The sequence below is a fragment of the Argiope bruennichi genome, chromosome 5, assembly GCF_947563725.1.
Source record: "Argiope bruennichi chromosome 5, qqArgBrue1.1, whole genome shotgun sequence".
Classification (NCBI taxonomy): domain Eukaryota; kingdom Metazoa; phylum Arthropoda; class Arachnida; order Araneae; family Araneidae; genus Argiope; species Argiope bruennichi.
In genome coordinates, this window is record NC_079155.1 from 118,103,216 (window position 1) to 118,124,357 (window position 21,142).

Below are 21,142 nucleotides of genomic sequence, written 5' to 3' on the forward strand. Positions count from 1 at the left end.
ATGAAAATAAAGCTATTTTACCTATTCATTTGCTATATAACATTCCTTTTGTAGCATGAAATTCGAAAACCAAACTGTTTGGACCCATACACCAAGTATGACCATGGCAGAAGCATAAATGAAAGTAATCTTCCCAATTTGTATATATATTTTTCTTTTTTTGAAAAACTTTTCTGTCTGTAATTAACAGAAAAATTAACTAAAATGGGAATATCAAAAATTTGTAATATCCTTTCTTGAACTCAAAAACTTAACTAAAGAAATTTTATATATTCGTCAGTTCTGAAATGAAAATTAAATTAGTTCACTAACAGAAAACATAATCAAAACAAGTAACTTAAGATGTACTGACTTATATACCACTTGCTAATATGCTATAAGATAACTAATCAACGTTAAAATTTTTATCTTGAAAGTAAGAAATCAAGATTTTAACCAACGCGATTCAATAAATTTTTAAAAATTTATTGTTAAAACATATTTTTTCGTAAGATGAGAAATGCATTAAAAAAAACATGTTTTCAGTTGAATATGTTTCTATAAAAAGTAAAAAAATCTTTGAAGCGTGAAATTTTTTTTTGAAAGCAATATAAAATATTCAAAGGATTTATTAAAATCCTCTTTCTGTGAATGAAGTTCAAAATATTTTATCTTTTACCTAGCTGCGATTCCTATTCACATTTTGTACATTCTTTAAAAATTCTTTGAAACTTCGGAGTTAATCTTCGAGAAGAATGTTGGAAGCCAAGCGTAATGCTTAGAGTTTCCATTGAAATGTCAGATCATTTTTACTGACTCATATTTACTTACATTTTTCTTGGAGAAAGTAATCTAATTACCAAACAAATCTAGCTTGGATTTTGATAAATCTTAAAGAAATGAATCTTAAGAACTTCCGAATCTGAAAAATCATCTATGAATTTATGTTTATCTATCTGTCTTTGTGTATGGAAACACTATAATTCAATGAAAGCTAAAAGTAATTAAAAGTTTGCTAACTTCTCATTTTTGAACCTATTTAAAAAAGAATAAACAGATTCAGAAGAATAATTTTGTATAATTATACAAATTTCAACAATACGTATTGGGTTAATTTAGGTTAGGTTAGGTTAGTTATATTAACGACCCGTTTTTAAAGCAAACTAGGGCTATTTTGGGACGGACCTCGTAATTCTAAACAGTAGTCAAATGAAAAGGACGACACCTGAGCGGGTACCCCCTCCCAAAACTTCTACATCACACCCACGGAAGACGTTTGGCCTCGTCAGATTTAACGTGCATCAGATGCGCTTACACGGCGTTTCTTCGGTGGAATCGGGTCTCGAACCTGAAGCTTTCCGGTACAGATGCCGAGTCTAGCCACCAAACTACCGCGACCTCATTCAAACTTGGATTTTGATAAAATTTAAAGAGATAAATCTTATTGGCTTCAGAATCTGAAAAATCATCTACGAATTTATGTTCATCAGTCAGCGTATAGAAACACAATAATTAAATGGAAGCTAAAAAGCAAATAAAAGTTTGATAACTTCTCATACTTGAAACTATTTAAATAATTAACAGACTCTGAAGAATAATTTTATATAATTATACAAATAACAATAAGTTTCGGCAAATTTATCACAAAAGATATAAATATTATGGTCAATATTTATTACATATCGTTTAAAATAATATTCTGCAAGTGCAAAGCGTTACTACCAGCATTTTTCCAAAAAATATGCATTAAAATCGTTTTCGTGAAACCCTTCACATTTAATGGCGAAAAAAACAAAAACATTTCAATCTTGAAATTTTTTTTAAAAAAGTCACCCGGCACTTTATTTTGTAAACACACCGAGGAACTAAATTTGTTAAAATTTTTGTCAAATATTTATGAATAACACAGAAACATTGAAAAGTCGCATTATCACTCACGCATAAATCATGAGTTATCTTGCTGCATTTCAGGCCATTTTTGATATATGACGTTGTTTGATAATGTTTCCACACCTCAATTAAATCTACTAAGAATTAATTCTCACATATGATGACATATTGATAATTAAACAAAGTGGATGAACTAATGGAGGTCTATCCATCTGATTTATCTTTTTTTAAGCAATTCATACCATTCAAGCATTATTGCTTTTTTGACATAAAATGTCTTGAAAGACTTATGACATTTGAAACATTTTTGTTTCAGATATTTTCTTTTTCTTACTCTTCGTTCAAATTTTAATGCATGTTGTTTGCTCAGTGTCAATCACTTAACTGGGAAATCGACAAACATACATGGGTAAGCCTATTCGAAGACACTAAGTTAATCCGTAAATGAAAACTTTTTTTTTTTTTTTTTTTTTTTTTGTCTTTTGTAAACCGCATTCGATTTTATCTTAGAAACGCAATGCATTCTGGAAATCCTGCAGTTACCAAAAGTATTAATATTAAAAATGTCAAATGTTATAACATTAAATGTTGGAAAAGGTGTTATAAAAAAAATAACAATTTTTTTAATGAGTATTTACTTTGTTTAGATATAACGGAACAGTTATTGCACTAATGTTAATGACTGTTACTATTCAATAAACAAAAATGAAGAATACAATATTTTGAAATATTATTTTAAGAATATTTCTTCATTCTTTTTGCATTATTCAAATTAAAAGCAGTTTCAGAGACATGGTGTCGATAACTCCATAAATAACAACAAAAACTTTGAAAAAGAATAACTCGGATGCACGCACGTGTTCATACTTAGACTTTTGCAACATATTGCTGAAAGAACAACTTGAAGGTACTGAGGAGATGATTGTATTCAAGGACAAAATACCAGGTGATAACAAAGCTAATGAATAACGTGGATACACTAGGTACCACATGACAAGAACAACATATTGGAAGCTTGTTATTTTCACTTTTTAAGGTGGTCTGGTGGGATGAGAAACTGGCAAAGTTAAATTTCTTGTCTCATTATATATTATTTTCAATTGAGATGTCTCACATAAATCGTAAAAATAGATCATAAAATTTATCAAAATTCCTAGTATATAATATATACTAAATGATCCATTCCAGATACTTTTTGAGCACAGTGGTTGAAACAAACAAATTTATTTTAGCAAATTTACTAGATTTGGACTTTTTATTATAGTAAGAAAAATGCAAAATATCTAACAATATTGCTACTACATTTATTATTATTTGATATTCATAATATCGAATAACAGCAAGCAAGTGTCTTATAATATCTTTAGGAAATAGAGATTAAATTCAATGCTTTCTCTACATTTTAAACCTTTACCCATCAAACTCTCTCTCTCTCTCTCTCTCTCTCTCTCTCTCTCTCTCTCTCTCTCTCTCTCTCTCTCTCTCCCTCTCCCTCTCTCTCCCTCTCTCTCCCTCTCTCACACACACACACACACACACACACACACACACACACACACACACACACACACACACACACACACACACACACACACACACACACACACACACACACACACACACACACACACACACACACACACACACACACTATCAGAATAAGACCAAAACGTTAAAAGTGAAATTACTTTTTAGCGTAATAAGTGTATCATAATATGTTAATAAGTTAGTCATAAGGAAGTTATTATAAAAATATTCATTCTAAATGTGAGATTCCAGTTTATTTCAGTTATTGGCAAATTATAAATAGAGAACAATCTTTCGTTTCGTTTAGTTTAGTTATATTAACGTCCTATTTTAAAGCAACACTAAGGCTATATTGGAACGGACCTCTTCATTTTAAAGCGCGGTCAGATGACGAGGACTACACCTGAGCTGGCACCTCTCCTCCCCAAATTTCCACACTACACCAGCGGAAGGACTTTTTGGCCCCGAAGGATTTTACGTGCACAGAGCCTCTACACGACGGTCCTTCGGTGTAATCGGGTCCTCCGGTTCCCAAGCCGAGGCCTGGCCACCACGGCCCATGAGAATATTCTTTCAGATAATCCTTTTATATTCGATGCAAAATCAATTCATTTTTTAAAAAATTAAAAAGAATAATTCAAATTTCGTAGCCAGTTTCGTAGACAAGCTTTCTAAACTACTCTTTCCAATAAAGAACTTAACGAAATATTTTTTCCCATACATAATCATAATCAGAAGATAAGATGAATTACCTCTTTAATGAGTTAGTTCATTTAGAAAAAAACCCCACTGGAACAATATTTTAAAAGCTTGCAGTGTATCACGTTATTTAAATATTTGCAGTGATAGGCTTTAAGTAAGCTAATACTAAAAGCATATTTAAGTAATCACCCTATTTAGATGCAAATAAAATCAATATCAAACTGTCACAAAATCTCAAAATCTGATCTTGAGAAGTTTTCTTAAAATATTTTTGAACAACTTCGAATAATCATTTATGTAAATGATATCTCAAGAAGAAAACCGAAAAGTTATTACAAGGTTACGGGCCGGTTAGAGATGAAACTTCTGTACTCTTCTCGAGCATATCCTCCTCTCCTTCTCTCCGCTCACTGGAACACCATTTGCGTAATGAGTGCTGCCAACCGACATTCCGCAATTCATCACTGCATAAAAATTCGAAAATTACATCCGTGATATCACTTGTCAGTCGTCAATCGATTCGAGCTCTCGTCGAGATTTATAATGGACGAATCCACTCTTACAATTATGGAATCCGAATTCAGTGATTAGAGTGGGTTTAGTTCTTTTAATTTTTTTTTCAGAAGTTGTCAATGATCTGTTTTTGAGAGGTTTTTCTTCAGATGAAAATTTTTTAGTACTTCATCCAATACCCATCGGAAGAATTGTAATCACTTCGACAAGGAACGAAATGAGTTTTCTTGGCACGTGTTTGTTCTTTTTGCTATCGTACAATCATTCTGTCGATGGATGTTTCTCTTTTCAGTTCTTCTCAGTCGTACATTTAGAAACATATAGAAGTTTCGAATTATGTTATAGTATAGGATGTTTGATACTATTTAACTTATTATCATTTTCTTAAATTTATCATATTTTAAAAGTCATAATCTAAATAATATAGCATTAAAAAATCTTTAAAATTTTTTTTAAAAACATTTGTTTACCGAGTAGTTGACAGAACTTACTTCGTTATTTTTTCAACTAAATATTTGACCAAAAAAAGTGCTTATAAAGCATTTAGCTTATTACCCTCCCCTGTTTGTCATTCTAATTAATATTACTAGTATAAGTTGGTTTTTTTATACATTTATACTAATAAATTGAGCTAAAAAAGCTTGGTGAGGTGTATTTTGAAATGGCTGCAATATCAACATGATATGGATAGATATCACAAGATTAACCAAATACGTTTCGGCTACTTTAAAAGCATAAATGCATGATTTATGTATAAATGAAAAATGAATGAATAATTCTTTATTAAATAAAAAATATTATTTGAAGTTGATTTTTCATTTTCTTTTTTCCTCTTAACAATAATTATTTTAACTGGAAATGAATAATTAAAAATATTTCTTGGAATTTTTTTTTTAAATAATCCTTCTATTATTTTACATTTTTTAGATGCGACATTTATAATCCACATCTTCTTGGAAAAACAGTTTGCAGTTTATTTCTTGCTCTCCAATTGATGGAAATTACAAGTTATTATAAAAACGATTACTTGAAAACGTCATTGTAATTTCGGTAATAATGATAATTATAATTCCACTTGATAGAACACTCAAAATCAAAACGATAAATACAATCAATCTTCACGAAATTTAACCTGTGTATTCCTGTAGGCTTAAATAGGATATTTACAAATTTATTTTTTGTTCGAGTTTAAAATTTAAAGGCTAGTGCGCTGCAAAGGATTAAATCTGTATTTTCAAAAATGATACAGATTTTTATATTTGCATTTACAGAAGTTTTAATGCCATTTTACATCGTTAAATGCTATTTTTTTCAAATTAAAATCTTTGATAGAATTTTCTAACTAAGAATTTCACGAATTAAAATCTAATCTATAATTTTTGTTCAAATTCGGTACAGTAATCTTTCAATAACTTTTGCAGTTCCAGAAATAGAGAATAAATAATCTATTCTTTTAGAAATATTTTTTAGTGTTTTTAAACAATGTGAAAAAAAATGAAAATTTCGAGTTATCATTTGAACCCGAATATTGAAAGAATGGGTAAAAATTCAGCATATTTCTTTTAGTTCAAGAACTCGATTATATATTTCTTAAGCTATCTGCAAACGTTTAAGCAAATCATTTGATAAACTACTGAACTAGAAGATTTTGGCTTTATACTTTACACTTCTTTGTAGCCAAAAATGTACTTTTTCTCCAACTTTTTTTTTTAAACTTTTGCTACTTAACTAGTATATTTTGATTTCATAGATGTTTTTTAATCTTTTTTAAACAAATATTCAAAAATTCTAACTATTTTCGTATGTTTTTCAAAAAAAAAAAAAAAAAATCCCAAACGTAGTTATATAACTTTTAATTTACCACGCTGTAATCTCGGATATTGCGACTTATCAATACGTACTATAATGTTTTAATTAAACAGCGCGAGTTTTTGATTATTTTTAACTTTTCCAACACAAAACGTAGTGTAAGTTTCTTTAATATTTTAACTTGTCATATTTATTATTGATTTGTTATTCTCGTTTATAGTAATCAAAGGAAAGAGAAAATAAAACCAATTAATTCAATATAACAATTATATCAGTTGATCAAGTGGTATTTTTTCTCAGAAATGATTACCGAAGTACTGATTATTTTTTTTTTGTTGATTGCTCACTCATTTCAATGGTTTCGGTATTCTAAGGGAGATCCTAGGCTCTCTGGCCTTTCACCTTCCAATCAGCTGGAATGAGTGAGTGGCAAACAACATACGAGGAGCATACATTTTTTTGAATTATAAAAATATTTTAAAATGTTATTGAAATATAAAAATGGAATGGAACCTGAGTGAAAGCTTAGGGGTTCGAACCTCTCTGAACACATTACTATACACGACCCATCCATAAAAAAAACGACACTAGTAGAGTAAGATATTTGATGCATAAGTTATAAAACGAAAGAAATATTATTTTAAACTTTTTTTCTGATAATCAGATTTGTTCCAATAGAATCAACATCAGACCTACTATTCAGCTTTAGATTTTTTAAATCATGGATGACGTTTTTCAATTTATTTTCACTAACACTTTAGAAGAGATTGATTTCCAGCAGCATTATTCTCTTATTAGGAGTGGTCTAGGATCGGTTGTTAATTTTTTAAAATATAAAATCCATTATGTAAATCTAGTATAACCAGCTGACTGTTGAATACATTAAACTAAAGTACAATGTCTAAAATAGCAGAAAACGCGATAATATTTGAATAAAATGCCAACAAAAAGATGCTAAGATGCCATTTTAAGGGACATGATAATGAAAGCATTACTTTCCCTTCTCATCCGTTTACAGAACAAATCCTCTCTTATCACCAAATTCTTCTTCCCTCTTCTATCGCCAACATCTATTTAGTAAACACTATCAAGAATGCGAATGACTTCATTTTCTGCTTCATTTTTCTGCTTTCAGATTATTTACTAGGGTTTGAAGAAAGACGGAGGCAAGAACAGTTTCGCTCCATAAAACTGGAAAGGATCAATGAATGCCAAATCTATAATAATAATAAAGGTGTGTGTGTGTGTGTGTGTGTTTGAGTTTTCCCTCTGAAGGCCAGAGCCTATAACCTATAACTGCCTATTTAGAACATATATGCGCCTTGAAAATTTGCAACACGGAGTGATTTTCAGAAATTTTATTAGTTTGTTCATTAATCCTTTAGATACATTTGATGTATTAGAACGTAATGTATTTTTTGAATTTATCTTTCATTTTTTTTTTTTTTGTAATTCTAAATATTCTAAGTTATCTCTTTTTGTAATACTAAATATTATAAGCCATATAATGAATAATATGAATTTTTGCATGTAATCTACTGCTTTGTAAATGTCCAAAAATCATGCTCCAAATGCAAAAAAAATATGTACCCAAAGGGTTAATTAAAGATTACGATCAAAATATTTAAATGACATTGGGCATCTTTCCAAAATAACTTTTAAAAATATTATAGCACAAAAATGGTTTTTACACCATCTTAAGAAGTTCAAAAAATGATTTTATCAATTATACCAATGTTTTAACCAATCAATTAAGTTTCTATATTTAATGAATTTTTTAAAAATGGTTACCATATATCCCATTGATTTATTTCGCACAAAATGAGAAAAAAAAAATTTAACCTGCAAGAACATTGTATGAATAGGCAAAAAGTAGCTTTTATCAACATATTACCCTCATATTACAAAAGCTCAAATTAAAAAAATTTTTAACTATTTTTGAAAATCAAACGTAGGAAGCTGTAATTTTCAGCACTTGTCTGTGTGAAATAAATATGAAATCTGATATTTTCTAAAAAGAAATGCAAGAAAACGCTTCCTATGATCTTTCACACTATCTATAGAAATATTAATACAATAAATATTTCTATATTATAGAAATATTAATATAATAAATCAGTTTTATTTAAAGCAAACATAGTTTACTATATACAGAATATCCACTCTAATTAGTGCCCAACAACTAATTGTGAAACCCTTAGTAATAGACACACATCTGCTAAAAAAATTTAAATGAAGTAAATAATTATATTTAATGTAACTTCAGTCAATAAATACTCTGATGAATTATGAATTTTAGATTTTTCTAACTTAAGACACACATAAAATGGAGAACGGTAATTTCATCTCAAAGCGATTTCTTTTTTGAAATTTTAATTTTAATTATAATTAATTAAAAATAAAGAGACATTTTGGAGTTTTTCCGTGATAACTTTGGAAAAATTTGCACAAATATGAGTTTTACTCCTTTTAACATTTTAAGAAATAGCCTTCTTAATGACATTAATTTAACAATCATGTGAATTTTTGCTGAATTTTTAAGTAATTTTTTTAAAAAAATATTTTTTGCCTAAATTTTAATAATTGATTACATTGTTGACCAGAAAGAAGTTCAAAACATTTTCACTATTTCCTCAAATATTTAATCACGTGATTTTCTTTATAAAATTTATAAAATTAAAGAAGGACTTTTCTTAATATATATGTAGCTTACGTGGTACAATAATAAATATATTTCGGAAAATATAAATTTATTCGATAGATGAAGTACACATTTATATTTTTAATAGTATTGTGATGTAATGAAATTGACCTCCATTAGAGAGCCTCAACTACACATTAAAGAGAGCATGCGTAAGAGGCAATTAAAATAATACATCTTTAATGTCTGGTCATTTAACGGTATCTCAAACATAAAATTATATCTAAACGATTTATCTGAAATTAAATAACCAACATCTTTGGAGCACACCAGCTGGTCGTTGAAGGCGACACGTATTGAATTAACTTCGTGTTTTGGAATGAAATTTAATATGAGAGAATCTAAATCAGAAGAATGAATTCGTTTTAACTTCTTTGGAAATCATTATTTGTTTAACAGGATTTGTTTCCATTTTTTAAGGAATACCTAGTTATAAATTTATGTCTAAAAGTTAGAAAATTTTTACATAAATAATAAAATAAGGTAATTAAAACTTTCATATTTTGTTCTTCGAGAAAATATGTAACTTTTGAGGCGCTGTCAAATCAAAAATCGAACCTTCTCCAAATGGAAGGTTCAGAGATGCCCTTCAAAGAACGATAAAATGTGACACACTCTGCAACGTGATGGGCATGTCTGAAGTTTAATCTTGGAGTGAAATCTGCGACAGGAATATAAAGTATTGATTATCTATACATCTCCTGATAAATGGCCTCATCTCCTTTCGTGCTCGCAGCAAAAGAGAGGAATAAATTTTCAAAGCTAAAATATCCACTAAAAACAGACATTTTTTACCTTTTTTTATTCATGATACACTATCATAATTAAAAAAAAGTTTCCAATTTGTATTATCAATGACACTGCTATTTATTATCAGAATTGGGGAAATTTTTTGCAGTTTTTGACGTATATTGCTTAGAAAGAAATATTTAAAATCACTTGGTCAACACAATATTTCTTTTTTAAAAATGTTAATAGAAATCAGAATACGTGGGAAATTATCATACTTTCATCATTATGATGTATGCAATATGACTACTTATATAAAACTCATTTTTACTTAGAATTAGAATGATCTTAAACATTTCACCTAATAATGTTATGTTATACAGAATGAGAGACGGAGGGCGGTATGCTTACAGTATTTTCTTCTATAACTCAAACGTTTTTAATAATATATTTCAACATGAGCACCGTTAGTTACTTGGATAGTATCACATCTGTTTTCGATTTTATTTCCTTCTTGACTTCCTGAAGCATTTGAAAAGTCGCAGGTTTTGTAGTACGGTGGAATCTCCCTTAACGAGAGCAATTCATTCCCAAAAGTTACTCTTAATGAGAAAAATTCATTAAGCGTTAAACGAAGCAATTTTTACCATTCGAATATGTATAAAATTGGATACTGCGTTCCAATACAAAAAAATACTCAAACGAATTTATAATAATGTAATTTATTATTATAACGCACGCATTTTCTAACAAATGTAGACACAGAACGTAGCTCCATAAACTCTTCTGCATCTCTAGTTTAGTTATATTAACGTCCCGTTTTAAAACAATACTAGGCCTATTTGGGGACGGTCCTCGTAATTTTGAACCGCGTTCAGATGACGAGGACGACAGCTGAGCTGGTATCCCCTCTCCAAACTTCTACACTAACCAAAGAGAAGACTTTTGGCCCCGACGGATTTAGCGTCCATTAGACCCTCTTACACGACGGTTCTTTCGGTGCAATCGACCCTTCAGTTTCGAAGCCGAGCATTTACCACCGGGCCACAGATGCCTTCTTCGGTTGCCTTAACTGAATATTCCACCATTTCATCGATATCGTTTATATCCAAGTCTAGCTCATAATCTTGATTCGACACACCAACTCGTCGAAAGGCTCTTCTTCAAAATTCTCGGAATGGCTTTCGACAATGGTGTCTGGTCAAAACTTTTCCCATAAAAACATATGGTTTCTCTTTAAACAAGCGTTTAACACAGATGACTATCCAACATGCGACGTCACGGCCCACTCATTCCAAGAAACATCGCTCCTTAAGTGAGTCACTTTTTAACATTTGTGTTTGTTCGTAAAGCGAGATTTGATTGTAGTTCGATTTCTGAATTCTTCGATGCTGTTAACTTCAGCGGAATATACTCGATTATATAAATATCTCCAGAAAAACAAATCGGGAAGTGTAATAGTTTAGTTATATTATCGCTCCATTTTAAAGCAACAATAGGGCTAGTTTGGAACGGAGCTCATAAATTTAAATCAGGTTCAGAGGACGACACTCCCTCTCCAAACTTTCACGCCAGCGGAAAAACGTTTAGTCCTGACAGATTTAACGTTCACCTAATCCGCTTACACGATGGTTCTTCGGTGGAATCGGGTCTCAAGCCTGAAACCTCCTGTTCTGAAGTCGAGATCTTACCACCAGACCTCCGCGGTCCTCAGAGAGTGTGTTACCGAAAAAATACGGGTCCTTGAAAGGGTATATCTCTATTTCTCAATATATATGGAAATATTTCAGAAAGAAATCATGTGCAAGACATCTTGATGTAAGATGCCTGATGCATCCTTTATGATCTCTGGAAACTTTTTTAACTCTTTTGTGATCGATTCTTCCTTTATCAGAAATTATTAAATTCATGTTTCATGCAGAAAGTACGTCCATTTTTCACTGTATTGGTGTACGTTTGTCAGCAAACATATAAGTTTCACTTGTTGTAATTCGTAAAATGAGAGTATCTGAAATTTTCTTGAACTAAAGATTTTATATACTTGATATAAATAATTTCCTCGTGCTTTTAAAATTTTGTTTCAATTTAATTTGTAATGAGGTGAATGATTTATGTACAACGTATATTATTAAAAAAGCTGAATTTTTTTTCTATAAAATACCGAAATATAGCAAGGTAACAAACCGGCAAACCTGGGCCCTCAAAAGCCACAATATAATTGCTATACCATTAAAAGTAGAAAATTTTATAAATTACATCACCCGGATTAGTATAGGATTATCAATGAAAATAAGTCATAATCAATTTCGAAAATTAATGTAACGCTTTGCCAGTATAATCTGAAATTATATTGGGAAAAATAATCGGCGTCCTCGGTGAATAACGCAGTGTAAATCAATGGACAGATAGAAATCGAATCTTTGACAGTATATTTACAATAATGTTCAGTTAATGAATAAATCTATGATTTGTTTACGATACGATATTTGTGTGCATGCAATAGCATTACCTAGTAAATTATTTAAGAATTAAATAACAAAATAGTTATATAAAAGAGCAATCGCTACTATTTGTCTGCACAATAATAATAGTATTAGATTGTAAAGACATGTGCCCGAAACAGAAAAACAATATAGTTTACCTAACGTTAAGATTCATTTTATAACTTGTTTCTAATGTATGAGAAAGATTTTGTAAGTTTATTATCAAGATAAATAACGCTTTTCATCCAACTCTATTCAATAGAATGTTAAGAAATTCAGCATCAGAATTGTAATTTCATCGTTCATTGCAAATGTTTCAGTAAATATTTGCATATTTTAACAGCCAGTTGAGCTTGTTTTAAGAAAGGAAAACAAAAATTCCTCATGTGATTAAACTATAAATGTCACAGTTTTTATTTTCATAAATAGACAAATATTTCAGGGAATATATAACCTGGAATTCTTGAATAAAAAATTATTTTTTCATGTTAAAAGACTTTACTATTCTAAATTAGGTCTAACATACTAAATAAATGCTTAATTTTCTTTAAAAAAGAAAAAAAATGTTATTTTTCTGCAAGTGTTCATATTGAACACAACAGTACATTAATTGCCGGCGTCCTTGCATATGGGTAGCGCATCTTCCCCGAGATCTGGGCGTTCCGGGTTCCAATCCCGGTTCGGGCATGATTATTCTTCTATCTGTGAGGTGTGTGAATGTGCCCCCTTGTAAAAAGGGGTTGTGCAAGCGAATGTGTGAGTTTCATCTTCATATGAGCTAGAAGTCAGACTTCTGCCCTCGGGGGCTCAGGGGTCTTTTCACTCAGAAGCTACTGCATCCCCTTTCCTTGGTAAGGCGGACACGACATTATCATCATGAGTACATTAATTTTTAAATGCCTGATTGATGATTTTTATAAATTTTCAATTAATACAAATGCGACTCATTTGTATTTCATGGCACGATAGTCAAGTTTCACTTATAATGTTGAAGGATTAGGGTTCGAGTTTTTGTGTATGTATTTCTGGTTCATTATCATTATAAATGTGGCGTAAAAATTTCAAATTATCATAGTACAAGTATTTATTTCTTTACCGAAACATAGTTGAAATTCACAAATTATATCCTAAAATAATGCTTCTTTGATTTGAGCGAACCTCAATCTATCATAATTCATTTTTAAATAATAAATGACAACTACACAATCAATCGTCCTTCTTGAAATCTATTGCTTTAAATTAGGTCCGAAAAAAACGAATTTTCATCCAGGGATACCGACGCAGAAGTGCAGATTCTTTTTTAGTAAATAATAATAGTATGCATATAACGCACACCGTTATAGATAAATAAACGAATGATTTTGTAAAACAATAGTAATATAAGCTCTTATTATTAGCATAATAGATTTACCTCTGCGTCATAAGAGAATTGAATCATCGTAAATTTAAACATTTACACTTTTATTCATTCAGTGATAGGTATTTCAATTCAATAAAATAATTGTAGTTTTCCGTTTATTCAATTCAAAATATTACTTTATTTCAAACTAGTTGCCTTTGGGGTTCGGTTGACTCACGGGAAATATTGGTTCTGTTTAATTTCAATGAAATCTTTTAAGCACAATTTGATGGCCATAAAAGCTTGAATAAAATATTGTAAGCTTCAAATTGGCATATTAAAGTCACGCTATTTTAATTGCTTTCCCCTTATTCCATTTAATAATGCGTACATGAATCTTCAATGGAAGTCGAGCTTTTTAATGATATTATAATGCCATTAAAACTATGAGTATCTGGATAAGGTGTTTTCAAATTGTACTTCGTTTTTGAGTAATACAATCTGATTCCTTAAGTAAATAACTTCGTAAATTATAATTTTTTTTTTAGTCTTTAACTTTTAAAGAACATGATCGATTAAATAATTGATGAAACAGTAGAATCACTGTTGAACATATTTGGGGCAATTAAAATGGTATCCTTAAAAAGAAATTCTTAAAAAATTTAATTGAAATGAAAATATTAGTTTAGCAGTGAAAATGTTAGTTTTGTTAATTAATAATTTTTGGGGAATTAAATGAAATGAGCCTTTTTTAAATTCATCATTGTGAGTTTTATTTATTGAAAAATACAGGAAATATATTTTATTTTCAACTATATTCTCATTTAAAAATTCAACCTTTATTAAAAATAAAAGTAATGTGGGCAAGCATGAGTGTATTAGAGCTCAACAAGAAAGATCATTTACACAGAGTTATCAGTCTTGGAATAGATATATATTTTAAGGGGTAGGATTGTGCACTTAGGAAGATTTTCTGATTTAACTTAAAATAAAACGATATTTTAGCACTTTTCTGTGGTCATTTCAGAAAATAGTATTGCACAAAATCGAATTTTGCGTTACTTTAAAATGCAACAAATTTCTTTATAATAATAATAGTTTAACTGATATGCAATTTTTTTTTATATAAATCCTGACAATATTTTAAAAATCATTTTTACATAATGTTCAACGACAGATTTCATTGCTGCAGTGAAATTGCGCTGTTTTAGCAAATATTTATTTTCTTTCATTGCTGAAAGCTAAGGAAGAAAGATTCTACTAATTAACTGCACTGTTTAGAAAAAGTGAAATGGCATTACTATAGAATACAACATGCAATTTGCAATATTATTCATATATTTAAGTTTCTAATTCCACTATGATGCAATGAGACTAGACTCTATTAAGAATGTTTATATATACATTAAATAAGGTATAAGACTATTACAATAATGAGGCTTAAATTAGCTCTAAACCCATCTAAATTGTCAAAAACAAATAAAATAATCAGAATATTAAATGTTCCTACAAGGTTCAATTGCTTAACAGTGAAATCAAAATAAAAACCTTATTCATTAATTTTTTAAAAATAAAAACGAAAAAAATTCACATAAATTATGAATTCATACATCATGTGACATGAATGAGCATAAAAAACAACTTTGGGAAGCAAAGGTTTATATTAAAAAGAACCAGAAGAAAATATAAATAATTTAAACGTTTTAATGTTTTGCTTATTTCTTATCAGTGTTTCAAACAAAAGTAAATGATTCCCAATAATAATCTATTTTTCAACTCAAATTTTTTTGGTACAAATGAAAACAAATTTTGGTATTTCTAATGCAAACAGCATTTTCAGTATGCAGTTATATATTTTCAGCATTTCTATTTTGTTTTATTACATCGAAACTTATTATGAAATATTTCATAAAACAACCAATGTTTCCGTAGCTCGAAATGCAAATAAATCATATAATAAATAAATAAACCCTTCTTAAATAAAGTTCTCTCGTGAGAACATAAGATTGTTATGATTGCTTTGCATTTATAAAACTTTTGAAACATAATTTCATTTCTCAATTTTATTCTCATTTGATATCGCATATTTATTTTGCTTCCTTTCAATGTAAATACTTCGCATATTCATGTTTATTTGTCTAAAATCTAAAATAGAAATTAAAGCATACAGAGTTACTACAAAAGTAAGTTATCTTTTTTTAAAAAAATTCTCCTTTCTATTCATATTTTTACTTTTAAATGACTAAATCTTTCCTTTGTTCCATAAGTTTTTCTTAAACAGCTTTAAAATGCTCTTAACAGTGAAATATTATCCATTCGTGAAAATAAGATATATTTATTATTTAATGGACAAAACAATTTAAAGAGAATTTTTCATTTTTGAATCACTGTTTTAATATCCCCACTGAATTCAGAAAATGTAAAAAGAAATAACGAATATCATATCAGGGTAAATATCTTTTGCTATAGAATAGTTTTATTTATTTTAAATGCATAAGTTTAGTGCAGTATATTTAATTTCGAAATCTTTTATAAATAATAATAGTGATTTTTCATTAAAAAGTAATTAATGTTCTTAAATGTTTTATTCTTCTTTTTATCTATTTATTTATCTATATTTATTTAATATATATTATTATATAGCTTTATGCCATTATTATTTATCATTTGCTTTATATCATTTATTATATTTGTTTAATATCTTGTTATTTTTGAATGCATATACTGCAGAGAAGAAAGAAACTTGATCTTACGCATAACCGAGAATAAATGCATGCACCGATTCCTGTGAATTTACATCTTTGCTTATAATAGGTGGTTGTGTTAGAAAGTGATTTTTTTTTTACGAATATATCAAAAGCATTTTTATTCAATAACATTCTTTATTAAACTGCTTGGATTTTTCCAAGCGTTTTCATTCGTTGGGAAGTAATATTAATATTTATATTTTCATAACTTATAATGTTATATTTACAATTTCAAAAGTTTTGTTCTCAAATTCGTATTGTTTATAAAATCTTCTGGCAGAAATTCTCAAATTCAAATCCAATTGATATTCTTTATTGAAACATTATAATAATTCCCAAATATAATCAATATCTAATAAGTATTCAGGATATATTCGGTACCTTCTCAATATATAAGCAATATGTTTATTAAAAAAGATTTTACAGTTGTGTTAATGTTTCATAAAGAGAAAAAAACTGGACATTTCATGTTATACATTAATAAAACCCCGATAATTTAAGACTGGAAAGAAATATGGCCAATTCAAGTTTTCACTTAAAGAACTATATAATATATATTTTTTTAGTTATATGCAAGAATTCGAAAAAAATCTTTTGATGAACTTTTTGCTTTATATCTTTTTTTAGCTAAAAGAACCCTTTACTTCTTGCAATTTTCACACACTTTTGATTTTTAACTAATACAATGAAACCTCGCTAAAAGAGCATAATTTGTTCCTTAAACTTATTAATAATATTTAATACTTTTTACGAGAAAAAACAATTCTATAGAAATTCATATAAAATAGGAAAATATCTCCTATTCTTCTGTTATTATTATCAGAGTGATTCTTCTCTCCATACGATGGAATAATTATCCATGTTTTAAAGCTCTTCTTAACTTCTTTGGAAGTTTGTTACTTTTGTTACGTTTGCTATTTTTCTTCTGATGGCCAGATCTCCTCTGCAGAATTTTGCTGCGACACAAAATGCAGCTGTACATAAATTATTTGTTAGTTGTAGCTATGTTCTTCCACCAGCACCTCGCTATTCACTATACACATGCATCCTCACACTCTAGGTCAGAGACAAAATCTCGTCGATTTAGTCTCCTCAGACCCGTGCTCAACCCTTGGGAGTCGCGTTCGACCACGCTATCCGTCCATAATTTCATTTATGCAATGTTCGCTTCAAATAAGCGCTCAACTCAGACTGACACAGACCAATATAATGACGACGCCTCAGCACTTGTTCTATGAAACATCTCTCGTTAAGTAAGGTTTATTTATTTTATTTATTTATTTATTTTTTACATTTTCAAATCACTCGTTATTCAAGGTGCTCATTTGGTGAGATTTGATTTTTTATAATCTTTTTCCCAATTTTATTTATACTTAAATTCACCTTGAGCAAAGTCACAAATTTTAATCTGGAAATTTCGAAAAAACCATGAAAATTTGGAAAGTCATTAAAATAAGTAATTATGCATCTAGCTGTAAAAATTATTAAAATTTAAAAGTCTTTATTCCGGAGATAAATGTTTTTTCAATTATTAAATATAAAAAATAGTGTTTTTAGGGCAAAATTTTTTATCATAAACAGGAAGAACTTACGAGTGGTATCATAGGGCACTCGGTTGAGGAACTCCATGCACTTGATGATGACTGTCGTTCCTGCCCGAGTTGCAGGCCAGCAGGATAGTCCATCCCACGTCGTGTTGCAGAAATCATCTAAAAAATGAAATACAACTAATAAGAATAATGGATAAATAATAACTGGGTGCAAGCAAAAGACAACCAACAATGTGTTTTAAATCGTTTAGTCGTCAGAATTATATTATTGGCTCAATATTTTCTCATATCTTTTGCTTGAAGATGTTTTTTTTCTTCACTTTTTTTACTTGTATTTTTAGGCTAAAACCACAGTTAAAAATAGGAAATAAAAATATGTTGTTGAACAACAATACTGCTGCTACAAACTGTTGGAAATAAAAGCATTAATTTAGTTTTACCAGTTCATCCAAATTATTTAAACATAATAAATATTTTATTACATGAGGACACCATATCTTAATTAATAATAAAATAGACAGCACGGGCATGTGTTTGCATTCTAGAAGACAGATCGTTAGAACTAGAGCAACCATCACTTTCACAGGCATATACTGGGAAGTGAACAACTGAACGATTTTTTAAATATTCCAATTCAGTTTTGCTAAGTTAGAAATTAAACAGGATGCTCATTGTTTTTTCCTTCGATAACTTCCAGTATTATTATTACACTAACAGAATATACACACTATCTTAAATAATAATTATCCATAAAAGCGTAACAATTTAGTTGTCAATTCATTTTTTTCCAAAATTTTAAAAGAATATTTCAGTGCATAATTTGCAGCAATACCTTTCATTATTTAAATGTAATTTAAACCCTTTGCAGGGTTCCTACACAAATTTGTCGCGTATTTTTATTTTATTGTTGGAATTCAAGAAATACAAATAATTTTTTTATATTTTAGCAAAGATTCTTATTTCCCCTCCCCCGATATACTAGATCCGATATGCACTATATCCCTTTTATACTATATCCGATACTGAAAGAATATACTTAAAAATTTTTAAGCGTGAATCATTGTGCTTAAATTAAGCCAGTATAGTGTTACACTTGTTCTTATAATATAAATAAAATGCGCCATGCAAATTTAATTTTGGAATACCTTTCACATCGAAAGAAAAATAAGTGACAGCACTGGGTTAAATAAAGGATTGTTAAGGGTTCAGGTGAAATGACTTTGGTTTTTAGACGACATAAAAGAAATTCATATATAAAATCAACAGAATATATTATAGACTTCTAAAATAACGGAGCTTTTACATTCATCATCCTTTGAAATTTAAAAGTATCTTGTTGATAAAGCTATACAGTTAAGCATAAGAAATGTAACTGACATTATAGATAACTATCATCCCTAGCAAATAACCTGGTCAGCAGATATGACAATGTTCAATATAATCGAAAAATTATATATATTTCATAGCCATATGCGATGTATAAATTTAATCTACCATGTAAACAAAAGTTTTATATTTTAATAGGAATAGTTAGTCTTTAATTATAATTTGTCCACAGAAAATACGAAGCATTTAATTATATTAATTTATTCATAAAATTTCAAAAGTAGTGTTTTGAAGAAATCTGAAAAATTTAAATTAGAAATGTTAATGTCAAAAATACTTATACTATTTTTATGGTACAGCCTTATGTATGCATTATAAATCCCTAAATATATTTTGTTATCAAAATATAATAAAAGCTGAATGAGTATCAAATTAAACTTAAAATAACGCATACAGAAAATGCATATATTTTTAAAGAAACAAAGAATATGCATGAAAACTGTTTCAATAACTCCTGAATTCTAGAGAGACATAAAATATAATTAAACATTTCAAAATTTAAGCTATTCAACTTTTTAAAAATATGATTTAAAACATTTTTGGATTCCATTGTTTTTCTGAATATTTTAATAGCGAATCCTTTATGCATGTTGTACTATTCACTAAATATCTTTTTGTCATCAAAAAATATTAAACGCTAAACTAGTATCAAATGTTAGAGCATCAAATTAAAATGAAAATAATGCATAGTAAACGCATATATTTTTAAAAGAACAAAAAATATACATCAGAAACTTTTCCAACAACTTCTGAATTCCAGAGAGACAAAAGAAATATATATATATATATATATATATTAAAACATTTTCAAATTTATGCTGTTCTAAGTTTCAAAATATGATTTAAAACATTTCTGTATTTCATTGTTTTTCTGAATATTTTAATAGTAAATTCATAAAAATAAACTATTAAATATATGGAAAACAAAAATAATTTATTCACGTTTAATGTTTTATTTTGTTCACAAATGTGTTTTAACAACAAAACATCGATGGGAATGAAATAAATCAACAATTATTTACTTATTTAAGTTTCATAAACTTCAAATGAAGAATATTTACATAATTAACTGAATATTTTACTCTGTTTCCATATGAAAAATAATAATTCCTTCATTTAGGAAAAACATATTAATACATACACGCATTTTCTTCTCTTTCTCCCGAAAGGCATAGGGAAAAAAATATTGTAATATAAAGATGGGACTTTTTTCCCCACGTTAGGCCTAACGGAACTGGTTCGTATTTTTTTTCTCTCCCACTTTAATTTTTTTTTTTTTTTTTTTTTGAACAAGACGGTATTTTAATAAAGTTTTTCGAAACTTTTTTTGTATCATCAAAACTGCGTCTTGAAAAATGTTTAAATGTCTGAAGAATTAAAACCTAAATAACAGAAAAGGGGAAAAAATCCCTCGCTGTTCATTATTTTCTCCTTTCATTTCATAAGGGCGGAAGGTATAAGGTAGAATAATGAAGGCAGCGAATGCAACAGATGAAATGTTTCCAACCAAATGCTACAAGCTTATTTTTAAATAACTCCAGAATATAACATTTACACAACTACACACATTAAAAAATTTTCAATACATGCGTTGTTTATCGCTATGAAATGACAAATTTTTCTAATTATAATTATAACCCTTATTTCAATCATAAAGATGATGAAAATAAATTTCAATCTCTCCTCTTCCTTCGCATCTACTCCTCTCGAACTATAGCCTATACTAAACTGTGTTGATATATTCATTTTCCTTGCATGCTCAAATGAAGTCAAAATCATCCTGCTAT

General features: G+C 28.8%; 1 protein-coding gene across 3 annotated transcripts in view; it reads right to left on the reverse strand.

Moving 5' to 3' along the window:
* The window catches only part of LOC129968618 (diuretic hormone receptor-like), a 269,117-nt gene that overhangs the window by 111,000 nt on the left and 136,975 nt on the right, over positions 1-21,142 (reverse strand). For all 3 annotated transcript variants that reach the window (XM_056082695.1, XM_056082697.1, XM_056082696.1), the window contains one exon: positions 18,012-18,128. In XM_056082695.1, the coding sequence (XP_055938670.1) occupies positions 18,012-18,128 (117 nt within the window). The remainder of the gene's footprint in view (positions 1-18,011; positions 18,129-21,142) is intronic.